Source organism: Lissotriton helveticus, chromosome 3_1, assembly GCF_964261635.1.
Source record: "Lissotriton helveticus chromosome 3_1, aLisHel1.1, whole genome shotgun sequence".
NCBI lineage: Eukaryota > Metazoa > Chordata > Amphibia > Caudata > Salamandridae > Lissotriton > Lissotriton helveticus.
Window position 1 is genome coordinate 2,094,204,202 of NC_136061.1, and position 25,844 is coordinate 2,094,230,045.

The window sequence follows — 25,844 nt, forward strand, 5'->3', positions numbered from 1 at the left end:
GAGGTCTTAGTTCTATTGCATTGTTGCATAGTCCTTCTTGTTCTTCTGCAGGCGTTTCGAATGTGATGAGCCTTTTTGATAGGACCTCTGTGCTGGTAGCAAACCTTGGTGTTCTGCTACTTATTGGGAGTCCACTTGGCCTACTGTTTGTTATCGGCCACATGTTGTGGTTTTACCAGGTCGATGGATACAACTCGGTTCTCCTTTTTTCCAGCAAGTGGCGGTAGTACAACTGATCTTGTCCCGTTGACAGACAAGACAGGAACTGCTTTTCTGTAAGAAGGCCCAAATTCCTTCTTTACCGCGATCTTCTCCCTGACTAGATCCCCGACTTTTGGAATCCAGACAGGTCTTGCTGGGACAGGTGGTGATTCTTCAGTGGTTGTTGGCTGTTGTTTCAACTGTATGTTGCTCAGGTCTTTTCTTGTTTTGTTTAAGTCCTGCAAAATAGCCAAACGGTCTTTGACATCAAAGCTTTTTTCTATTACCACTGAAGTCTGACTATCAAGGTCAGAGATCAACATCCTAGTTCCGAATAATAATTCGTACGGACTGAATCCCTTCAGAGAATTTCTTGGCAAGTTATTTAGACTACGTTGGACACTTATTAGATGTTTGACCCACCCAGCTCCCGAACCTAATATCCTTTCCATTATAGATTGCTTTCTGCCTTGGTTTTTTCTTTACACCATCCAGTACCCTCAGGAAGGAAGTGAGAAGATTCCCGCTGGGCTGTGCTCATTTTGAATTTGTTTTAGCACATCTGGTATTACCGAAATGGATGGAACACCGTGCGTTTTTGTGTAGATGGAAGCAAAGACTGTACCCCAAGTGTCACAGTCCTCAATGTGTGGTGCGATTCCCATTGGGAGACATATAGTCAGAATCCTGTGTTTTTCCAGCGGGGTGGTGTCAGGAAACACCGCCTCTATTTGGGTGATTTTCTGTGCCAACCAGAATGGTATTTGTTCCCGTTGAGCTGGAACTTTACCTAGGCAGGATTGGATGTTCTGTGGTGTGATTTTATTTGTGTTCCCCTGGTGAGGGGTCAGCTGTGGAAGTTTAATCGCTGGCTGAATTGTTGAAGTCCGCATTACATACTGAACTAATTGTCTATGAATTCTTAGTAGTTGTTTTAGCTGTATTAATAGCTCTGCTGCAGGCATTCTTTCGATGTCTGGATGTGGTGTGTATCCGGCTAAGACCGGCCACGTTGCTCCTGGTCTTCCTAAAGGACCGAGTCTTGTAATGTGATTATTATGTTTTAGGGCGCCATCAAATAAGAGCAAATGCTCTTGGAATTTGAGTGGTACTTCCACCTCCTCGAAAGGAGTGTACGTTTCAGGAGGTTCCTCTACTTTGTAATAGTGGAAGTACTTTGTTACAGCATTTGCTGCCGGAAAATGTATCCATGTATAGTATACCTCTGTCTGCCGATATTCGTGTGCCTCAATTACGAATATGACTGTGCCACCTCTAGGTGTCAGTCCATTTTCTATAAGTTTTAAGGTTATAGATCTCCTTTTAATGACCGGAATGAGTGTTATATTCGGGTCTGCTGCTTGCATGGTAGCATCAGCATCTGCGAGTTCAGTTGCTAATCTAACTGCCTCTCTTTCATCATCACTCTCTGCCATTTTACAGACAGGATGGTATTATGTTTGTTTGCAGATCAGGTTTCTTTATGGAAACAGAGATTAGATGCACAATATTTTGGAACTGTTTATCCTTCAACGTTGACTATACCAAGAACCTTACATAGGAGTTCCCTCCTGCGAGGTTTTGGAGGATATAACCTTTCACCCACTCCAGACGTCTTTGGAGTATAATGGGAAAAGGGGTCTGAGTGAGAAAGCACGACTGAGTTACTCTAAATGTCTTACGTTAGTTTTATCGCCCTTTCCAAACGCGTTGGGCGCCATGTAGTGTAGCTCCTATTTTCCCAATAGGCTCTGCGCATTGGAATAGTACCTACAGCAGTAAAGGCCTAGGCCAGACGTTAACTAGGTCTACTACTGTCGATACTAGACTTAATTTTTGGGTTTGCCAGCTAAGCTCAGAGTTCGCTAGAAACTTTCTCGAATGTTCAAGGAAGGATTAACTTCCCTGATTGGTGAAGTAGTGTGGCTCACTGGTTAGAGGCGGCAGACCCGAGAGCAGAGGACGGCCCGGGACCAGGGTTCGATTCCCGGCGCGGCAGGTTTCTGGACCAGGGTCAGCGGACTCGATAATTCTCTCGCCTCGGTGCCCACTCTGATCAGCAATCACACTCGGCAACTCTGGGCATTAGCTTGCCTCATCTTCACTAACGGCCCCACCAGACCGCCGGGGATGCCTGGTCTCACCCTGGAGATACCCATTAAGGGACCATCTCTCAGGGAAGCCAGGAAGGGTTTCGCAGCGGTCGAAGCGCCTTGGGACCCTACGGGTAAGTAGTGCGCTATATAAATGCCTATACATTTACATTTACATTAGACAAGAAGGGATTTAGTTTCTGACAACCATAGAACATGACAACTTTGCTCTCCCCTTATCAAGAGTCAATCTCAAGAGTCGTGTGAGCACAAGGCAATTATTTTACTCAGTCAGTACGTGCATTCTTAGTCTCATCAGAATGTAGAGAAAAGGAAGAGACGGGCGTGTTCAATAAAAAGGTGTTATTTATTGATCAGTCTCTTTTCTCGTACAAGAGAAATGGATCGATATTATTGCAATACTTATAGTTAAGTAAAGTGCATACATTAAAAGCAATAGTATAAAATAATACTGTAAAAACATTGATATGGTTTCTGAGCCATATGATGTTTAAAATGATTAAAATATATTTACATACACATATACATTTGACTAAACGTACTCAACTGGTGTTTCTAAATACGCCTACCCCGTGTACCTGACCTAAGTCTAATGCGTGGGCGGGAATAGAAAGTTACAGTTTAAGTTAAGTTTGTTTTTGCCAAGTGAATAACTAAAGAATTCTCTGTGAGGGGTTATTCAGTTCTGTACCTGGAAGTTAGGATGAATGAGGAATGGTATCTCTTTCTCTGCTCTCGATATTCCAGGCTGCCTGCGAGGGCTGCCCAGAAGCGCCGGTGCTGGGTCTCTCGGCTTGAGATAGCAGCGCGTCTCTCAGCGCGTCAGGAAGGCGGGGCTGCTGCCAGCGGGGTCTGCTTCTGCTCTCGGCTTCGGCAAGTATGGCTGCTCCGTCTTGTCACCACGCGTGTGTTTGCATAGGGCAAGGTCGGCAATATTTATACCTTAAAGGTGCCGAGATTGACGTAAGGATGGACATAGATACGTCAATAAAGATGTCATACGACTTGCTCGTTAGCACATTCTTTACTAAAGTTCTCTGTGAAATCAAAACAATGGCCGCACGGATTTTCCAGGTTGTCATAGGTTTGATTTGTTATGAGAACGTCGTATGCCTTATCAGGGGCTGGAGGAATGTCGCTTGTCTAATTAGATCTCAAGCGTTATGACCTAATCAGATAACACGTTCCTGTGCCGGAGTGTGACTGCGTCAGATAACGGTATCTGCATCATGGGGGTTTTCTTGCCTCATGGGCTGACTGTTAGTTAACTTGATAGTTAGTTTAACCAGAATAGGGTCAGGAATAGGGGGACTGATTCAGAACCTATAGAAATACACGACAGCGGGCTCCACCGCCCCTCCTCAGGTGAAGAGACTCCGCCACAGTCTCACTGGTCGCCCGTTGGCGTCACGTTACGGAGGGCTCCCCCCACCCGCCCCAGTGCCAACACCCGCTACACTTCCTCTCCCCGGCAGAGAAGCTATCCGTAAGAGGCCAAGGTTATGCGGCTCGCCAGGGGGGCACACACCGGTAGGCCCTTCGCAGTAGTCAGCCACAGCAGTGCCCGCTTCAGAATGTCGTCAGGAGCCCCGAAGGGGGCAGGAGGGAGGGGAAGACAGGCCCTCTCCGCCGCAGCCGTCCCTGTGGACCTATCTGCCTCCTGCAGTCCCCCAGGGGCCATACTACATCAGTTCCACATGCGTTTCTCCGGGAGGGGGGAGGGGTGGGAGAGGTCAGGGGAAGTGCCAGCGCCACAGTCCAAGCACCGGCCTCCTTCCCCTCGCACCGCACCCCCGCCATGGCTCAGTCCCGCTGCTCCTCTCTCAGGGCCGAGTCACAAGTGCCAGGGTGGGGGAAGCGTCTCATAGCATTCCGCACGGGCAGTGGCCCAGGTTGGACTCCCCGCCTCCTGCCACCACAGATGTAGGCCTTCCTGCGTGGTCCCACACTCCCGATGTGGGAGGGGGACGTCCCCTCTCACCTGCAGTCACCCTGTTGCGGTGTCGGCCAGCCCCTCTGAGCCCCGGGAGGGAGCGGACCCGGATTCAGGGCACACGGGACCCAGCAACAATCCCCGGTCTCCGCAGCTCCTCAGGCACAGGTTCGTCTTCGCAGCCCTGCAGCCGTCCACTCTAGCAGCTCCCAGTCGCGGTGGGGGAGGGGCTCCTCCACGCGGCCGCCACGACCGTGCAAGCAGGAGCACAGATCTCTCACCGAAGTGCCCCAGGTGGGATTTCAGCAGGGCAGCACACCCAGGCCCAGCTTCCAGTTCTCAGAGGCCCCTCCAGGTTAGGTCGCGGGGTCCGATGCAGCTCCCCCGTCCTCAGCCTCGGCACGGAGCCATCTTGGGAGTCATCAGCATGTCCGGGCACAGTCGTTTTCCAGCCCTGAAGCTTCGTAAAGGCAAAATTTCTTGCAATCTCAGCAACAGGCAATAGCGGGGCACATTTCCTCGCAATTGTGGTGTTCTCCGGGGTCGCAGGGCACCGGAATCAATGGCGGATTAGTGCTTTCAGCCAGAGCTCATCAAGAGCACGTCCTACTCAGGCATGCTGCTGGCCACGCCCCCCCCATTGTGTGAGATACTCTTAACAGTATGACTACTGGTATATTTCTAGTGAGTTGCTTTTGACATATGACTCACAATTTTATTTCGTTTGAACAAACCTGGTGTGATAGCTATTGGTACAATCTGTATAATAAATGCGCCAAAATTAACGTTATGTTACAAAAAAAAGTTATGGAACCTGCAGTAGCGACCTGGGGCATGAGTGACCGCTATCCTCTCATACCTAGGTAAGTTGACTCATTAGATTATTGGAGGACATAGAGCTTTTTAAATGAGCACTGCCACTTTATGACAAGAAGGCAAGATCCAAGGAAAATCGAAAGCAGAATACCAGGGACCCACTAATGACGCAAGATGTGGTGACTACTTTTCCGAATGCTGCTATAAGAATAGTGGAATCTGTCAACGGTCTCTTAGGTCAAAAGCCATTTCGACAAAATGGAGAAAGTATCATGCACAAATTTGCAAAAGATGAAGAAATGTTAAAATGTTATATCACAACAGACCACCAGAATCTCACTTTTCTCGTAAGATGGTTCCCATCATTTTGCAAACATTGGAACCTGCCCAGGACAGGTATTGCATTTTCTTTACTTCTGCGTTGCATTTCTGTGTTTTACAATGACATTTCTCACTTTATTTACTTGAAAAATTATTTTCCAGGGAAGCTGAGTGATGCCTTTTCCTCTCTCGCCAGAAAAAGTCATTTCAGAGGGCTAAGCAAAAAGCTAGGCTTGGTAAGTACCAAACACTTTCATTTACCTAGCTCTTTAAACTATCAACAGTTTTTAATTCCTTTCCTAACTCATTCCCTGAGCAAGTGTCCATTATACTTGTTCTGTACTGATCCATACCATGATTTAAAAGTACTTTGTTTTTATATTAGCTAGTATACCAGCTATCCATAAAAATATTTCTTCTACCTTCTTTTGTCTCAATGTTGATCGCGGTTATTTATGGTGGATACAGTACTCTCAAATTCAGAAAAAATATGGCAGGTCATGCAACCTTCAGTTTTAAAACTGAAGGTTATTCTACATTTTCTACAATGTCTTGATATTGTTTTGCTTGCTGTTAACAAAGACAACCCTATTTTGCGAGCCGGTAATAGGTTAACGACTCGCAAATTAGGGTTTGTACATGCTACAACCCTTTTTAGCTGTTGCAAACAACCAGATTTCCCATTTGCGACTGCTAACAACGGTCAGATTGTCAAAAGATGTGTTGTCTGAATGCAGAACACTGCAACTCTTTATTATTACCACTGCAAACCTTGCAAAAATGGCTTCCTGGCCATATATGTAGAGCTCAACTCCAAGAGGCAGGCCTTTGATACTGTTCAGGGGAAAAATAACTGTACACTTTTCCTTCAGGTCCTCTTTACCCTAAAAGTGCTGACTGAGTAATACAGAACACAAGTGAACTTCATTGATTCAAATAAACATTGTCAGTGATGGTATTTGGATTGTCTTCTTTTGTCACAATGACTAGTGAGGAGACTTCCATGTGGGCTAAATGTGCTTTTAAGAATGTGAGACAAAATTCGACACCAAAGTTTTCTATTGCCGAGCTTAACTACCAGGGTTCTAAATATTTTTAGTACAGTTGCATAGAGATTCCACAAGACCCTGTGTAAATCTTTTGAGAAGCAACCAGAGTATTATATACTTTTTTGGGTATGAATTTATTTATTGATTTTTGAAACATATAATCAAACAACACACAAAAACATGCGGTGATGCCCTCCCCCCCATCATGACTGGAAAAGCGCTAGGTACCGCAAATGATAATATATTACTTCAGAACCACAGGGCGAGGGAGTTCAGTTACAATGTCAGAAATTCCAACCCCATTATTACTGTCCTTTGACCACTGTCTGTTGGAGGGTCACTGCCAAATCACACAGTTACTCCTCCCTGTTCCCTTTGGTCCTTCCACCCCACCCCTTCTCGAACGTCTTCAGGCAACCCCGACCCTCACAGACTAATTTTTCCCCTTCGCAACAAACATCCATCTCCTGTGCCAAATCTTGTCATCTTGGGCTCACAGCACTCCTCCACTTCCATGCAATCTTTCGTTTTGCTTAGAGAAACCCCAAAGTCCCCAGGATCTTCTGATAATAGTTGAGATCCGAGATACCCTCACACCCAACAACATCAACTGAGCCTGAAATGGAATTGGCACCCCAATCACCGTTTCCACCAAACTTCCCAGAACATGCGTAGCCTGGGTCACTCACATGGTGTATCTATGAAGGACCCTCTTGGGCCACAGGCATGGAGGCAATCATCGCACTCTGCCCTACAGATCCTATGCAGGAGTGCCCTAGTGCAATATATCTAGGGCTCCCGGTTTTATGTTTTTTTTTAACATTTCCGTCTGTATTTATCCATATTTATTTTTTGGTCATTTTATCTGTATTGATCCACATTGATTTTTGTCGTGAGCCAAAAAAGACGCTAGGAAGGATCTTAAATTGGATTAAAATGATTCATGTCAGTATGGTCACCTCTCACGGAAACTGTAGCGCTTCCTGCCACACGTCATCATGTAAGTTTCCTACTTCCACCTGCCGTTTGTCCTGCAGGTGTGTCAATTCCCCCTGTGTGTTATTCATGAGAGACTTGTAAGTCAGTGAGATTGCTTTGGTTGTCATATGGTCATCAAGGAGTTGGCACTCAAAGGGAAAATCCTTCATGATTTCCCCTTCAATTGCAATCCTCCTCCTCCTCAGGGTAGTATTGGTAGTATTTACAAAGTTGGGAGGGTGCCATATCATATTCCCCTCTAAGCTGTGTGAACAGGACCATCCTGTTCGCATCCCATGCTTCTCGGGGTGTTGAGAGGCCAATAAGGTCCCACCCTATAAATCCCTGCAGGGTCAGCATTGCTCATAATGTTGTGCCCAACCATAATGGGGTTTTGGGAGTCAATCTCTTCACCCAGCCTATTGCCTTCAGAAGGGTAGTCGATATCCGACATACAGTCTTGATCACTTCTGTTGCATCAGGGCTGGTTTTCAGAGTCTTAAATACTTTTAAGTAAAAGAGATTCTGCATCTGGTGTATTTGACAGCAAAGTGATCCAGTGGCTTACCAGGAAGATTGTGCAGTAATGTACCTACTTCATTTGGCTGCTTCTGACCTGCAGACCTCCTGTACAAGATTGCACTTTGCAATGATTGGTCCATAGTGAAATAATCTTAACAATCCTTGTGTTCAGGACATTTGCAACATAACACTTTCCCAACCCTCTAAAGTGAACATAGTTCTTTAGAAAATAAATAGCTTGCCTGTTAAGAGCCTTTGCATAAGTCCAAGCTTCAGCATATCTTTTGGAGAGTGACCTTTCTAGTGGCCATTACATCGGTCAGCAGAGTGAGTCAGTGAGGTACAAGCGTTATGCTCTGCTGAAACTTAATACTTGATATAATATTAAAAAGCAATTGAGAACACATTCTTTGCTTAAAATATAATTTAAGATTTCCTTGTATATCAGACTGCTTTGTTAGCCACTTTCTTTACCAATCTTTCCTCTACAGAAGCAAAGTCTCTCTATAAATTTGACTTAAAGAGAAACTTCAGATATTTAAATATAACTGTTATTTGTTAACGTTGGTGCTGTCCATACTGGTTTGGCTTCCTTAAACCTGCTTTTTCTCAATAATATTCCATCACATCTTGACAATTAAGCTGATGCAAACCCTGAGCATCCAATATTTGAAAAATACAATGTTCGAGGCATGTGGGCTGCTAAATTCATATCTATTGCATAGATCGCCGCCTAGTGTTGGGTCCGGATGATTGCACATTGTTGTCCTGGAAGAGTCTTCGAAGTATCACGAGATAGGTGGCTCCTCCCCTGGACTACAGTGCGCATGGGCATCGACTCCATCCCCAGATTGTTTTTTTCCGCCATTGGGTTCGGATGTGATTTCGACGTCTCCGTGTCGGAATCGAAAAACTTACTTCTTTAAGGCCAAAAGGCCTTCGTTACCTGCGTCGGTATTGTTCGTGTGCGGTCTCGAGCATCATCCGACTCTTCGAGTCGGAATTCTGCGGAGTCAAGTAACTCTTCGGACATCGAGGCCCTCTCGTCGCAGCAAGAGCCCGACGTACTTATCATGGAGCGGAGTCCGTTCAAGTTCTGCCCCGTCTGTGGATCCAAATATCCACATATCGACGTGCATCCAGTCTGTAACAAATGCCTCTCGCCGGACCACAACGAGGCCAACTGCATGGCCTGCTCTAAGTTCAGGTCAAAGAAAACGCTCAAGCTTCGGCGCGCGGTGCGCCTCGAGGCCCAGCGAGCGGCTCCGGCACCCGACGACATATTCGACGACCCCGCAGAAGACGGCCGAAGCCATCATCTTCAGATTTCACCACCGTCGACGGAGGTCGAGGCCGATCCCGGAGAACACGTCGAAGGACAGGGCCAAGACCTTGAATACGTCGAGGAGGTAGGGGACGACGAAGAAGTTTATGGGGCCGCGGAAGATAGCTCGGAGGAAGAGCTATGCCCCGAAAGTTACATGACTCAGGCTCAAGTCACGGGATCGCCACTCGGCCTTACCCATGACCCTGCACCGCTATCCCCGGCCCCGCCTTCTGGCCCGGCCACGGACGCACCAGCGGAGCCGCCATTGCACGTATCGAAACTTTCGGAATCGACGACACCAAAGATGGCCGACGTCCCACCAAAATCGAAACCGAAACCTTCGGATCCGACCACACCTAAAATGGCCGACGTCCCAACAAAAATATCGAAGCCTGCTCCCTCATCGACTCCGTCGCCCTCCGGACCTCCAAAGTCGAAGAAGGCTGTCGAGTCGACAGCGCCGCAGAAGGTGGCCAAGGACCCGTCCTCGACGAAGGTCGTCCATCCCGTGTCAAGCACAGTTGCTCCGGCGCGGTCCGCTAAGGCTGTTGACACGCCTTCGGACGCGACTGGGGCGCCGACAAGCAAACGCACGGTCGAAGCGAAGTCATCTAAGAGCCACGACCCGAAGGCCGGAGGCACTACGCATCGGCACAAGAATGCCGGATCTGCAGCAACGGCGCCGGCGCCTAAGCCTACAACGGAGCCGAGAGCCGTTGGAGCCGAAGATTCGTCGGCGGCATACTCGTCAACACCGAGGTCCTCCGACGCTGCCGAACATCGGGCAACGGTTACCAAACCCTCCGCTTCCTTCACAAAACAGGTCACCGACTCCCTCAAACGTATTCGGGAGAAGACTTTGTCGTCAACGGCTCCCACCCCGTCGGCTCCAACACCGGTGGACACACCTGCGAAGCCTTCGACCAAGCTTCTCTACACTCTGCCACCGAAGGTGGCACCGAAGGCATTTGCAACCAAATCGGTGCCGAAGATCACTGACACGTCAGAACCTTCGACGCAAAGTGGCCGATCGGATCGACATCCAGCCTCAGAAGAACAATCTGAGCATTACATCGATGCCGTAACGGGGAAATTGACCCTCTATAAAAGAAAGATCACTTCCCAACCATTGGAATCCTATGTCATTCCACTAAAAAAGAAAAGGCCGGCTCAGGACATTCCTGCCCTTGTTGAACCTATTCAGCCAACACCAAGGAGGAGTCCATCACCTTCCCCCAACCAGTCAGGGGGAGAAGATGATAACCAGGATGACCAGTACGATTTCCCAGCTGACAATGACCCTGATGGTCAACAGGACTCATATGACGACACTGGTGACCAGGGAGGACATCAGGTGGTACAAGACCCACAGGGGTTTGGTGCACGTACATCACCAACTGAGGATTCCGCAGCATTTAATGCTTTGATAGAGAGGGCAGCTGCAAATCATGATGTGGACATGCATGCTGACCCGGTGGAGGAAGATTTTTTGTTTTACACTTTCTCTGTCTCAGAAAGAACAGTTAAGACACTTCCTATGCTGAAAGGTGTCCTTAAGCATGCCCCAGAAATCTTTAAGGAACCTTCCAGGGCGAGAGTGGTGAACCCACGTATCGAAAAGAAATACAGGCCAGCACCTGGGGACCCTGCATATATTCGGGGACAGTTGCCTCTGGATTCGTTGGTGGTCGCCAATGCCCGCAAGAGGGCAAACTCCCAAACAACGGGTGACGCTCCTCCCCCAGACAAGGAGTCGAAAGTGCTTGAGGCATCGGGCAAAAGGGTGGCTGCGCAGGCTGCCAATATCTGGCGTATATCAAACACACAGGCACTATTGGCACGATACCATAGGGCGCATTACGACACCCTAGAACAGCTCCTTCAACACCTACCTGATGAGTTTAAGGAGGCAGCCGAAATGCTCATACAAGAGGGAAAGCTCATCTCAAACGCTGCAATAAAGTGTGCACTTGACGTGGCTGATACAGCGGCTAGGGCGATTAACACTAGCGTCATGTTAAGGCGACAAGCATGGCTTCGCATATCAGGATTTAAACCTGACATTCAAACAACAATACTCAACCAGCCCGTTAATCCTGACAGACTGTTTGGGCCAGATGTTGACACCACCCTCGAAAAAATTAAAAAGGACAATGAGACAGCTAAGTCCATGGGGGCGCTTCAGTCTCAACAATTCAGGGGGAGCACTTTTTGTCGCTCAGGAGCACGTGGTGTTACCAGAGGACACTTGGGTCAACAGACACAATTCACGAAAGGTGGTGCACAATCCTCGTACCCCAAGCAGGGTAGAGGGGGTTACAGAGGTAACAGTGCCAAGGGCAGAGGCAGAGGAAACAACAACTCCCGTTCCTCTGCCGCCAACAAACAGTGACTCTCTGTCACTGCCCCCCGACCATCCAACACCTGTCGGGGGGAGACTCCAGCAGTTCCTGCCAGTCTGGACATCCATCACCACAGACAGGTGAGTAAGACAGCTTATCCAGTATGGTTATTGTTTGGAGTTAACATCAACTCCACCCACCATTCCCCCAAGACAACGTCCTATGTCGGCAGAGCACTTGCACTTATTGCAGCAGGAAGTTGTGGTGATGCTGCAAAAAGGCGCAATCGAGCTCGTACCAGTGGAGGAGGAAGGCACAGGGGTCTATTCCCTGTACTTCCTTATCCCAAAAAAGGACGGATCCCTCAGACCCATTCTGGATCTACGCCCCCTCAACCTGTATATACTGTCAGAACACTTTCACATGCTTACACTGCAGCAGATTCTTCCCCTGCTGAACCAAGGGGACTTCCTAGCAACCTTGGACCTCAAGGATGCTTATTTCCACATACCACTCCACCCATCCCACAGAAAATACCTCAGGTTCACCATTCAAAACAGGCACTATCAGTTCAAAGTCCTACCCTTCGGAGTGACCACTGCCCTCAGAGTATTTACAAAGTGTCTGGCGACAGTTGCGGCGCACCTCAGGAGGCAGAACATACATGTCTACCCTTACCTAGACGACTGGCTCGTTCAAGCAAAGTCGGAACAACAGTGCGCCGCGGACATGTCCCACACCATTCACCTCCTTCACAGTCTGGGGTTCTCGCTAAACTACCCAAAGTCGCACCTTCAACCAGCACATGTGCAGCAGTATCTGGGTGCGACAATAAATACCCTGACTGCTATGGCTCAGCCAAACCCGGTCAGGATCGACAACATTCAGTCGCTGATCCAGAGGTTCAGACCGCAACACTCCCTACCAGCGAGAGTGTTCATGCAGTTGATAGGCATGATGGCCTCCTGCATCTTCATAGTCCCGCACGCAAGGTTGCACATGCGTCCGCTCCAAGAATGCTTGGCAAATCAGTGGACACAGGCTCAGGGACAACTGACAGACCTAGTGTTGGTGACCGGTCGGGCATACAACTCTCTGCATTGGTGGAATCCACACAACCTTTGCAAGGGACGACCGTTCCAAGAGCCTGTGCCACAGATTATCCTAACAACGGACGCATCTCTCCAAGGGTGGGGAGCTCATGTGCTCCACTACACGGTGCAGGGACTGTGGTCCACCCAGCAACAGAAGTTGCACATCAACTACCTGGAATTGATGGCAATCTTCATGGCGCTCAAGTCCTTCAATGTACATCTGCGCAACAAGGTCGTGTTGATCCGGACGGACAACATGACAGCCATGTACTACATCCAAAAGCAGGGAGGTACTCACTCGCCACAGCTGTCTCATCTGGCTCAGAGCATGTGGAAGTGGGCCATTCAGAGGAACATTTTCCTCATAGCAGAACACCTCCCGGGCAAGGACAATCAGATGGCGGATCTGCTCAGCAGATACAGCCATCAAATGCACGAGTGGGAGATACATCCATCAGTACTCCACCCGTTCTTCCAGCAGTGGGGTCATCCAGAGATAGACCTCTTTGCCACAAAGGAAAACGCAAAATGCCAAAGCTTTGCCGCCAGGTTCCCTCACCCGGAATCGCAAGGGAATGCGATATGGATGAACTGGTCAGGCAGATTTGCGTACGCTTTTCCCCCAGCGCCTCTCATTCCGCTGGTGGCAAGAAAGATAAAGCAACACTCGATGACGCTCATCCTGGTTGCTCCAACGTGGGCGCGCCAACCATGGTACACCACGTTTCTAGAACTTTCCGTGGTACCGCATCAAAGGCTGTATCTCTCCCCAAGCCTCTTGACGCAGAACCATGGCGACATTCAGCATCCAGATCCGCAACAGCTCAACCTGGCGATCTGGCTCCTGAGGTCCTAGAGTTTGGCTACCTCAACCTGCCTCCAGAATGCATGGATATCATACGAGAGGCAAGAAAGCCCACTACCAGAGCTTGCTATGCAGCAAAATGGAAGCGGTTTGTCATTTACTGTACAGAACACAATATCAACCCGCTACATGCCTCCATTCCTAACATCATCTGCTATTTGTTACATCTTTACAAATGCAATCTAGCGTACGCTTCCATTCGGATACACTTATCCGCCATAGCGGCTTATCTCCAGAACAGGCAGCATCTCTCTGTTTTCAGGGTGCCTGCCATTAAAGCCTTCCTAGAGGGACTGAAACGAGTCATTCCACCTAGAACACCACCAGCTCCAGTGTGGAACCTCAATGTGGTCCTCACTAGGCTGATGGGCCCACCTTTCGAGCCACTGCACTCCTGCGAACTTCAGTTCCTGACATGGAAAGTGGCATTTCTCATTGCTATTACGTCGCTCAGACGTGTTAGTGAGCTGCAAGCGCTCACAGTCCAGGAGCCATTCATACAAATTCATTCAAACAGGGTAGTACTACGCACTAACCCCAAATTCCTTCCGAAGGTGGTGTCACAGTTTCATATCAACCAAACTATTGACCTGCCCGCATTCTTTCAAAACCCACAAACTGTTGTGGAAAGAATGCTTCATACATTGGACGTTAGGAGTGCGTTGATGTACTACATTGACAGAACACAACACTTTAGGAAAACACAACAACTTTTTGTTGCCTTCTCAGCACAGCACAAAGGCAACCCTATTTCCAAAGCAGGAATAGCCAGATGGATTGTTAAGTGCATTCAAATCTGTTATCAAAAAGCTAAACGTACTTTAACAATACCCCCAAGGGCGCACTCCACACGCAAGTTGGGGGCCTCCATGGCTTTCCTGGGGAACATTCCTTTGGAAGACATTTGTAGAGCAGCCACGTGGTCTACACCACACACATTTACCAAACATTACTGTGTCGATGTGCATTCCAAACAGCAAGCAGCTGTAGGAGAGGCTGTTCTTAAAACACTCTTTCAGACTTCTGCAGCTGGCACAGGCAACCGCCCTTAAGGGAGGGACTGCTATGTATTCTATGCAATAGATATGAATTTAGCAGCCCACATGCCTCGAACTGAATATGCTACTTACCAGTATGCATCTGTTCTTGGCATGTAGGGCTGCTAACATTCATATCGCCCGCCCTCCTCCCCGGTGCCCGTAGCGGCTGCAGATACTCTCTTGCATTCAATCATTAGCATGGACATCCTTTACACTATTTCACTCCATCTCTGTCACAATGCCTAAAAACAATCTGGGGATGGAGTCGATGCCCATGCGCACTGTAGTCCAGGGTAGGAGCCACCTATCTCGTGATACTTCGAAGACTCTTCCAGGACAACAATGTGCAATCATCCGGACCCAACACTAGGCGGCGATCTATGCAATAGATATGAATGTTAGCAGCCCAACATGCCAAGAACAGATGCATACTGGTAAGTAGCATATTCAATATGAGTACAAATGTTTCTTGAGCTCCTTGTTAATTTATTTTCTTTTTCTTCATTTTTCAATTGTTGTCCTTAATACACTTCATAGTCAACTTCTGTAGCTAACACGTGTTTCGTCAGTTAGGTATAAACACCTCTGACTTCATCAGGGCTGCCGTCATCAATTATATAATAGGTAAACGTGAGTGGTCAAAAAACAGTTTGTCAGTTATTCCTATGAAACCTTAATAATCCACTCCTCTTTTTATTGTATGGTAAATTCAAAAAGCCATAGAGTAATTACCTCCTGGAGGCTTCCGTGGTGGGACCAGAGGCCCGGCTGCAGGACCAGCTACCGGACTTGACCCGTTAATTAAGTTAATAGGCCTCTTCCACGTAAATCTTTGTCTTAGTTGGTTGGCAACAAGGAAGCTACACTTGTTCTTACTTGGGGTATCACTATCAGTGACATTTGCAGAGCAACTAACTGGATGTTAGTTCACACATTTGCCAAGCCTTACAATCAAAATTCTGCCTCCAGCACTGATACCATAGTGGGTCAATTCTATTTGCAATTTTAATTTGCGAGGATAGCTGAGAAACAAGGTGTTCGAGGCATATGGGCTGTAGATCACACACTAGTGCATAGATCGCCGTCTGGTGGTAGGCCCGGATGATTACACTTTGTTGTTGTCCTGGAAGAGTCTTTGTCTGGTAGATGACTCCTCCTTTGGAGTATAGTGCGCATGGGCATCGACTCCATCTTCAAATTGTTTTTTTTTTTTCCCGCCATCGGGCTCGGATGTGTATATCGCTCCCCCTCAGTTTCGTTACCAATCTCATTTCGATGCGCATTCCATGGTCCCTACCGTTAGTATTGTTTTCGATCGCAACATCCTTATACACGCGTCTCGAACAAACTTCACCTCTCAATTCCGGTGATCGTCAGGGGCCGTCTGGCCCAACTGCGCCATTGGCTCTTCGGCTCATGGAATGAACACCCTTCAAGAAGTGCCCTCTGTGTGGACACAAATTCCCCCACACTGATCTACATGAGGTGTGCAATCTGTGCTTGTCCCCAGAGCACAAAAGCCAAGATTGCCAGGCCTGTGCTTCGTTCCGGTCGAAAAAGACAATCATAGACCATAGAGCTCGGAGAGTCATGGCACAATCATCTTCATCTGCACCAGACACCCTCGTCAAGGAGACTCCAGTCCAAATGGAGTCCGAAGAAGAAGAGCAGCAAGAACACGTCATCATTTCCGAAGCAGAGGTTTCAGCTTCCGGAGCGGACGAGCAGGCAGAAGATGACGATCCCCTTCCAGCTGGTCAACGGCTCGTAAGTATAGACATCGACCCTCTTGATACCCCCACACCGGTTGAGGCTTTGGTTCCACCGCAACCTTTGGGCCCAGGTGTACACTGATCACAAATTTCCGATGCCCCGCCTTCGGGCCTGGCAACGAAGACTTCCAAAAAGCCTATAGGCGACTCAGGCTCGAGTCAGCCTCCAGTCAGTCCCAATCAACAGAAGGTTCTCAAACCGAAAGTGAAACCGGTACAAACTCCGGCACCGAAGAAAGCTTCTTATGTATCAGTGGGGTGACCCGATAGACCACTGGACTCGGGTAAATAGTAGTACAGAAAGAGATAGTCACAGTGAAAAATGTTCGCAATGTATCAACAACCAAAACATGGTCTATGAAATCAGAAATATGACAACACCAAATAGTTCAAACAATAAATGATTGTGATTTAATAAATATCACATGGATTGTCAGTAGATCAAAGGTTAAAGAGATAGAATATATATCACATTTGGCATAGAGTAAAACTAGGTGCATACAAAGTGAAGTGACAGGTGCACAATTGGGATAAGTGCAAGTGGTGTGTAAAGGAAAGGTGGTGCATATATATGCATCGCTATTTAGTGGCGACAACCTATCCTGCCAGATTACTGGCAAAAACAAAAATGCAAACTCATAAATGAAAGACGCATATATAAATTCTCTGTCATCCAGGTATGATATGCAAGAAAAGACAATGTCAACGTTTCGACCCCTGTTGGAACCAGCAGATTTGGCTTCTTGGAAGTGGGGTCTTCATCAGGACTAAGAGGGGGCAGAAAGGCACCTATGGATAATGGTGTGTTATTAGTAGTGATTCCAAACCAGAAGTACAAACCAGTATTCTTAATCAACCCTTTAATCAACAACATCTGTTTGGTCCCACAATTGATGCCTCTCTCGAGAAAATGAAAAAGGACACTGACACTGCAAAATCCATGGGAGCTTTCCAAAATCAAACTGCCAGAGCATCCTTTCATCGCTCCTAGTACAGGGGCGCCTCAACAACTTTTCCTACCAATATTGCCTCTCTTACAAAACTCCTACCCAATCCTCGCCCAATAGAGGTTATTACAGAGGAGGATACAGAGGCAACAATACTAAAGGTAGAGGCAGAGGTAACAACACCCGTACCGCCTACCCCCATAAGCAGTGACTTCCCTCCCCTCCCCCAGACCATTCCATCCCTGTTGGGAGAGAATACAACAGTTCCTGCCTGTCTGGAACTCCATCACAACAGACAGGTGGGTGTGACAAATAGTTCAGTCAGGTTATTGCATGGAGCACATTTCCACTCCTCCAACAATACCACCCAAACAGCGCCCATGTCACAATGTATTAGTGGGCCTCAGCCAGGCCTACCAGTGCTAGGGGTTCTCCCTTCTCTGCACAGAGTCCTCAGACCATAGAATAGAAGTTGGCACAGAAACTGGAATAGAAAACAAAGTATTTATTAAACCTCATGAGGTGGAACTACATTCACAAAACACCCTTTGGTAATGCATGAAGTAGCACCCTGACTGGAAGGAGCTGGGTCCTTTTATACCCACACAGGGGCTCAAAAGAAGGCGGTGCAAGTACAAGCTGCTGTTCTTTGGCACATACAAGGTCATACAGAAAATGCACAGTCGACAAGTGGGAGGAGCGAACAGTTAGCTAGTTGGAGTAAACACATCCTGACAGTTACGTGCTAGGGACAGCTGGAAGCTCAACTGAGCATGCGTGGAGTGGCAGAAGCTAAATATAATCTGTCTCTAAGCAGAATTCATGAACAGTTAACAGAAAGGTTGGACAGAGCACAAGGCGAGCACATGGCAAACAAAATGGCTGATGGAAATACAAAATGGATTCCACAAAATGGACAAGATAATCTCTAAATACAAGATGTCTTCTGCTAATGCTTAATCTAATCGCTGCTGAATTACAACAGACGACCCTTTCAGCATTAGCTGAAGACATTCGGGGTAATCTAGATATGCATCCTGTACATTGATGTTCATCATCTCAGTAATTTTCTGTGTTTTTATATCTGCTACATTTCTTTCAACAGGTATACAAGCAGTGATGCACATGGAGCAAAGCATAGGACCCCATTGTATACAAGTACAGCATGTAAATAGTATCATCAGTAGTATACATAGAATAGTCAGTAGCTTCCAGCCCCAAGTAGCAGAGTGTCCATATCCAGTTTGAAAATGTCCATGTACCAGTCTCTGTGTGAATTTCTGCAGCAATCTTTGATATTGCGTCGTATACTGAGGGCGAGTGATCCGGTATGAACACACAACAACTGCTACCGATGATGCGACATGCGCCACCTCGATCAGCTAAAATCACGTCTAGCACCATCCTATTTTGGAGTGCTACAATCCTTGCAATTTGCAGTTCTTCTGTAATGTTCCCAAGTGCCATGGCTGTCTGATTGGTGACAGCTTCCACAACTCTAGTCAATTTTCTTATTTTCCTACTGTTTATTGCAGCATCCACAAAAAAGAACAAACCTAAATTAAAATCGAAATATTGTTGCAGAGTAGGGTCAGTTTGGTCTACTTCATCAACACTTATTGTTCTTTGTATCTGTTCTTGGAGATATCATTATATAGTTTCAAGTCCTTGTGATACGATGGAGGGGCCAAGAACACAGGGGGTAACAAGAATGATACATAACATACCCCAGACCATCCAATGGGGAGTTGATAATATCCCTTATTACCGCTATTGCTATTGTTGGCACCTTTAATAGTTAGAACTACAGTACATTCACTCCTTCCTACTAAAATTCTTCCAACACTACTAATACACAAATCTGCTTTAGCTCTAGTAACAGAAATCACAAATTGTTCATTGTTTGCAAAAGTTCTTAAATTTGTGAAAACATATGGTGTTGAAATATTGTCCGGTTGATACTCTTCCCTCTCCCATTTGGTCCCTTTGGCTTGAAGATAACCATCGTTATCTTGGTAGCATACTTTATTAAGGCGAAAAAGAAGCCCGCCTACTGTATGTCTTCCAGATGCAAACAAAAGCGCATACCAAGCTTGGGAAAACGGCAGAGGAATAAAAGGTGTTCCTCCTTTCTTTTGATGTGCAGGTATCATCCCACACACCCAACAATTGGTAGTATTTGTGGCATTGTGAGTATGGTGCAACATCTGGATAAAGGTATTATTTAAGTAGGATTGTCGATGCTTCTGCTCATGGTATGGAAGCGTAAAATAGTTGTGTTCCACTGGAACTGGCGTAGTGGCAACAAAAAGCTGTCGAGCAGGAGCCACTTTCTCAACAAACCAGGTGATTATCGCCATAACTACCAGGGCAACAACAAACCCTACAGCACAAATGATTTGCTTGTTGAGCATTTTAGCAACAGTGATAATTTAATCTTTCTGCAAACTCGTTGAAACAATCGTTGGAGCTCTTATCCCTTGGGCAACCACTGATTTCTTCACCGAAGATCAAGACGGGTGTCACTACACTACGCAGGGCTGATTCCCCCCCCCCCATGTCATATCGGCATTCTGTTTTCGCTAACCCAGGGCGGTAGCTCAACCAGTCTTTTTCAAAACTGCAGATTCTTTCCTCAGTCTCAAGTGGTATCGCGATGCTCCAGGAATCGTGTGGTCCGGGAAGACTTCCGCAGATTTGTCAGGTGAGATAGCTTGACCTTTCTCCGTCTCCAGAATCTCTCGATGGTCGGTCAACGCAGCAGCTTCCACCAAGATAGGCGACACACGTCGGCAGTGTGTGCCGTGGACCCAGTTATTTCCATTCGTCACTCGAACTGCTGTCCTTGTTTCTAGGAGGACTTGCTCTGGTCCTCGCCACTTCGGCTCCAAGCTGTTCGATCGGTCGAAGACCTTGACCATCACGTGGTCTCCAGGCCAGAGATCATGAGCCTCACCTGCAGATTTGTCAGGACGAGCTTCTCGAACCTGTTGATGAATGGAAATTAAACAGTCGGTTAACTGTGCCAAATAATCATTCATCAGAACACAAGGTATATCATGTATGGGGCGTAGCTTAGGAACTCCCCAAATATTCATTCGTAAGGTGTGAGCCCTGATCGTGAGTGTGGCACCGATCTTATGGACAGCAATGCCAGAGGTAACGCATCTGGCCACTTTAAGGATGTGGAAGCCAGAATTTTCGCTAACTTTAGTTTCAGAGTAGCGTTGTACCTCTCCACTAATCCTGCTGATTGTGGGTGGAAGACTGCATGGAACTTCGGTTTGATCCCTAATCCTTTCAGGACATGCTCAACAACTTATCCAATAAAATGAGGTCTGTTGTCACTCCACAAAAGTTTAAAAACACCGTATCTTGGGAAAAACTCCTTTAAAAGCACCTTGGCTGTAGTGAGCGCTGTATTATCCTTCGTCGGGTATGCCCCTATCCTTTTACTAAAGGCACATACCCCCACTAGGACATACTTTAGATTGTTACAGCGTTCAAGTTGGATGTAATCCATCTGCAAAACTTCAAAAGGTGCAGTCGGTGTAGCAAACCCTCCTGTAGGAGTTTGTGTCCCTTTACCAGGATTATACTGCCAACAGATCAAACAGGACTGTACTACTCTCTTAGCTGTACTGGCAATCTCAGGATGCTCCCAAACTTGTGTAAGTAGTTTCGTTATCGCTAGAGCTCCAACATGTGCCAGCCCATGTGCCATTTGAACCATAGGTTGTAAATAGGCTGCAGGTAATTTCCACTTATCCATATCTTTGTTGCGCCAACAACCATCATCGTCCAATATTCCTTCTTTGGACCATTGCTCAACTTCTGCTACAGAGGCAGATCTCTGTACATCTAGTACTTCCTCTCTAACATCATGCCATCGCTCAGCTTGAGATTTCACTACGTACATGGAAGTAGTGCTTCATTGCATTGCAGTTTCATGAGCTACGCGATCAGCAAAAGCATTGCCTTGACCTATCTTATCAGTTACTTTCTTGTGTGCACTACACTTCACAATCGCTATCTTTTTTGGATATGTCAGTGCAGTCAAAAGGTTATGTACTAGTTCTCCATGCATTATCTGCATCCCGTGGGATGTAAGAAAGCCTCTTTCCTTCCAGAGTAGGCCAAAATCATGGGCCACTCCAAAAGCATAGCGGCTGTCTGTGTAAATGTTCACACACAAGTCGGTGCTAAGTTCACACGCTCGTGTCAAAGCTATTAGTTCAGCTGCTTGAGCCGACTTCTGAGGTATGCGAGCTGTTTCCACTACTGTCTCAAGCGTGGTGATTGCATATGCGGCTGAGGTCATGCCATCTGTTAACTTCAAACAAGACCCATCAACCCACACTTCCCCATCTACATCTGGAAGGGGCGTATCTTGCAAATCGATGCGACCCTTTGTCTTTTCCTCAGTAAGGAATATACAATCATGATTGAGACTGAGTCGCAGGATATGGCAACAAAGTGGCTGGGTTTAGTGTGGCGCATCTCTTCATGGTAATATGGGGTGCTAACAGTGTCAATTCATATCCTGTCAGGCGAGCACTAGTTAGGTGTTGTGTTCTGGTCTGATTCAAAAGGGCATCTACTGCATGGGGTACTAGCACCAACAGTTTGTGTGACAAAACTATCCCTTCACTCTGACTTATAGACACAGCTGTCACTGCAACTGAATGAAAACATCCAGGCAACGCACGAGCAACAGGATCAAGAACTGCCGAAAAATATGCACAGGGATGCTGCTTGTCACAGTGTGTCTGTACTAAAACTGACAATGCACATCCATCTTTCTCGTGTACATAGAGTGTAAAGCTTTCGTGTAGTCTGGTGTGCCTAACACTGGTGCAGAGCAAAGACCTTGTCTTAACTGACGAAAAGCTTTTTGGCATTCTTCTGTCCATGGAAGGGGGATCGGAGTATTTTTAGTCAAAAGTGCAAGCAGGGGTTTAACAATGTGTGAAAACCCTAATGTCCACTGCCTACAAAATGAAGTCAAACCAATGAATGCACGGACATCTTTCTGTGTGGAAGGTACTGGTGTGTCTAAAATTGCTTGAATGCGATCTGATGTCAGTGCACGGCCCTCCTTAGACAGAAGGTGTCCTAAATAGGTCACCTTGGGTCTACAATATTGCACTTTCTTCCGTGATACTTTATGATTGTGTGTAGCAAGGAAAAAAGTAAAGACAAAGTACATTTTTCACACTGCTCAGGCGTATCGGCTGCCAACAATATGTCATTGACATATTGTATGAGAGCCACTCCTTCAGACAAAGTAAAGAATCAAGTTGTCATTTTAAGGCTTGACTATAAATACTAGGACTCTCAGTATAGCCTTGAGGAACTCTACAAAATCTGTACGATTGATTATTCAAAGTGAAACCGAACAAATATCTGCTATCAGGATGAATAGGGATCGAAAAAAAAGCATTCTTCAAGTCTATCACAGAGAATGTAGTGGCTATTGGAGGAACCAAAGTAAGTAGTGTTGTTATGTCAGAAACCACAGGGTACTGCGGTACTACAATCTTGTTGACTTCTCTGAAATCTATGATAAATCTATAAATCCTAGTGTCAGTATCTTTTTTTAAAATGGGGAGAATCGGACTATTGCAAACATTGTAAGGAACTTCTTCCACAACTCCCACTTTAATCAAATCATGAACAATGCGTGTAAGTGCTTCTTCTCCTTCTCGACAAATTTTATACTGAGGCAGTCTTGGCAATGAAGCACCCTCCTTGACACTAATATGCACTGGCAGAATAACCATTTGCCGTAAATCGGTGTCTGAAGTAGCCCACAAAGTACTAGGGAGTGAGGCTAGTGCAATGTCCTCTTTAACAATACAAGATCTCTCAATCACAGAGTAGTTGTCATTCAAAATAACCCGTACTCCTTCCGGAGACCCTCGTATCGTAGCCCTGAAATATTTGAGCATATCAAGACCCACAATATTGTCTGGTGTGTTCGGAGAAAGCAAAAACGGACATGGAGCAGTAAACTTATCAATATGGAATGCAAGTGGTTGTGACAATGGGCTACGTGAAGGTGTTCCTTCGAAACCTTTCGAAGTAATGGTTAAGCCAGACAGGGGAGCCCGTGGAACCAATTGTTTAGATAAGGCACTACGAGTAGCTCCTGTATCAACCAGAAACTGATCAGTAGAACCCAAAACATGTGCTGTAACATAGGGACCCTTCTGATCTACTGGAACTTCAACTGATTCCTTACCCCATCCTAGGCAATCCTATGCATAAGCAGAATCTTGAAACTCAGATGGCACATAATCGGACATTTGGTATTGGTTCTTTCTATCAAAAGTGTTAAACCCATCCTGTCCATGTATATTAGCCTCAAACCTAGCACGATCATTTGTGCTTCCTCTAGGCCCTGAATATCCAGAACGATTCCTCATTTGTCCCCGACCACGTGAACCCTGCTGAACACGCAGTACTGGATAGTCAGAAACCCAATGTCCAAACTGCCTGCAGTACGCACACTGGTCAATAGACAAATTTGAACGATCAAAAGACGAAGCATAAGATCCACGTCTACCTCTGTCATTTCCTCTAAAAGGCGGACAATAGGCCGGAGCCAACATAACCTTTGTTTTTAAATCTTTCGTGTTTTTATCCTCATTACCTTGTGCTTCTAGCTCCTGGCGTTCGTAGTATTGAGCCATAGTCAAAAGAGAAACCGGAGAAGAAGTTGTCCATGAGCTCTCACTGGCTTTTAGGCGACTAGCTATTCCTGGCAACAAGTTGGCGACATATTTATCTACGAACAGATGTCTGCCCATGTCACCATTAATGACTGGCCACTAAAATCGTGGAATGTTTCCTCAAAGCGCGTGAAGAAATCTGACACTGACTCATCTGCCTTTTGCTTGCACGACGCTAACTAATATAGCAGCAGGGAGATCTCATATTAATTTACACGGTTTCTGTGCAGGCTCCCGTTCTACATCCATTTGTTCTAACTCTGTCCATAACGCCCCAAAAGTTGCACGATCATCAACTTTACGCACAGTTCTCCACATATCAGCGGGTAATATCAATCCGAAAAACAAATCAATATCTGGCAAAGTCATAGTACAAGAGCTAATGGCGCCTTCAACTTCCTCATAAAAAGCTGCTGAATTTTTTCGTGGATCAGGCGATGCATTTTTAAGGGCCATGACATCTGCTCTATTCCAAGGAGTATAAACCCAATTATAAATAAAGTACCCTGTCGCGTCGACAGAAGTCTTATCACTTGTACCTGTTCCTTTAGGAGGAACATATAAAGGCGCGGCTTCCCGCATGGGTTTCCCATTTACAACATTCTTTCCTGTTTCGAGCGTTGGAGCTCGTGCCATGCTGATTCGAGATGCTTGTGCAGCTGCGTCTGCTGCCTTTTTCTCCTCCCGCAAACGGACTGCTTCATCACGCAGTTTAACCAAGCGTCTGAACGTGTCAGTCACCTGGGAGAAGACAAAAGAACCTTCACGTAATTGCTTACAATCAGCTGCTACATCATCTGGCTCTACTTCCACCGAATATTTCCTAAATCGTTCAACAACCTCTGCGGCAAATGTATCGGTAAAATATATTTGCTCCCTTTCCTGCCAATCCTGTATGCCAGTGTTTCCCAAACTGTGGTCCGCGGACCCCCAGGGGTCTGTGACACATTCCCGGGGGTCCGTAGGCAACAGTTTTAAAAGCACAGAAACGTTTTTTATAATTAGCAGCTTTCCAGCAACAAAAAAAGTGTCAAGAGAATGCCAGTGATTAATACTGCTGAAGAGCGAGGAGAGTTTTGTTCAGTGGCTGCTTTGGTTTAACTAATGTAGCACAGAGGGTTAATGTGCCTACTGCAAAGAACGTGTAACATGCATCTTAAAAAGCAGTATTTTATGTGCCTAGGTTTGTGGTTACTGCTTTTGTCACAGAGTTTCTTTTGTTACTGTGCACTTCATAAGTGACAATCGTAATCTAGCAGAGGGACCTATAAACTGTCATCAAAGAGCTGCTTGCAAACTGCATGGTACCAGTTAGTAACTTATATTTTGTCCCAGTTATTCATTATCCTGATGCTGCTAAAAAGATATAGTTGGGTGGAAATACATTTTTAATGTTAAAGTCAATGCTAGCCACTGTGTTATGTTCTGAATCCTGAGTTTGTGCTTTTCCAGACCAAGCACTCTTTAAACATTTTATATACACACTGATTTACATGTATGATTCAATGTCTCTATATGTGTGTGATGTAAAGTGCTCTGACATCCTACAATGGTATGAGAGATGCTATAAAACAAATGAAATACATGTGACAGAAGGGCTATTACTTCAATATAAAATACTAAGGGCCAGATGTACGATCTGTTTTTATATGCGCGAACGGGTTCGCGTACCCGTATGCGCATGCAAAAACCTATTGGGCCACGTACTATTTAGTGAGTCGCAATTTGTTTGCGGCTCTCTAATTAGGTTTTGCAACTTGCTATTTGGAAGGGGCATTCCCTTCCAAAT

The 25,844-nt window shown here is 46.4% G+C and overlaps 1 protein-coding gene across 1 annotated transcript in view; it reads left to right on the forward strand.

Annotated features, from left to right (window-relative positions):
• The window catches only part of VPS33B (VPS33B late endosome and lysosome associated), an 806,019-nt gene that overhangs the window by 519,437 nt on the left and 260,738 nt on the right, over positions 1-25,844 (forward strand). Inside the window, exon 20 of the mRNA XM_078683255.1 lies at positions 5,548-5,621. Within this exon, the coding sequence (XP_078539381.1) occupies positions 5,548-5,621 (74 nt within the window). The remainder of the gene's footprint in view (positions 1-5,547; positions 5,622-25,844) is intronic.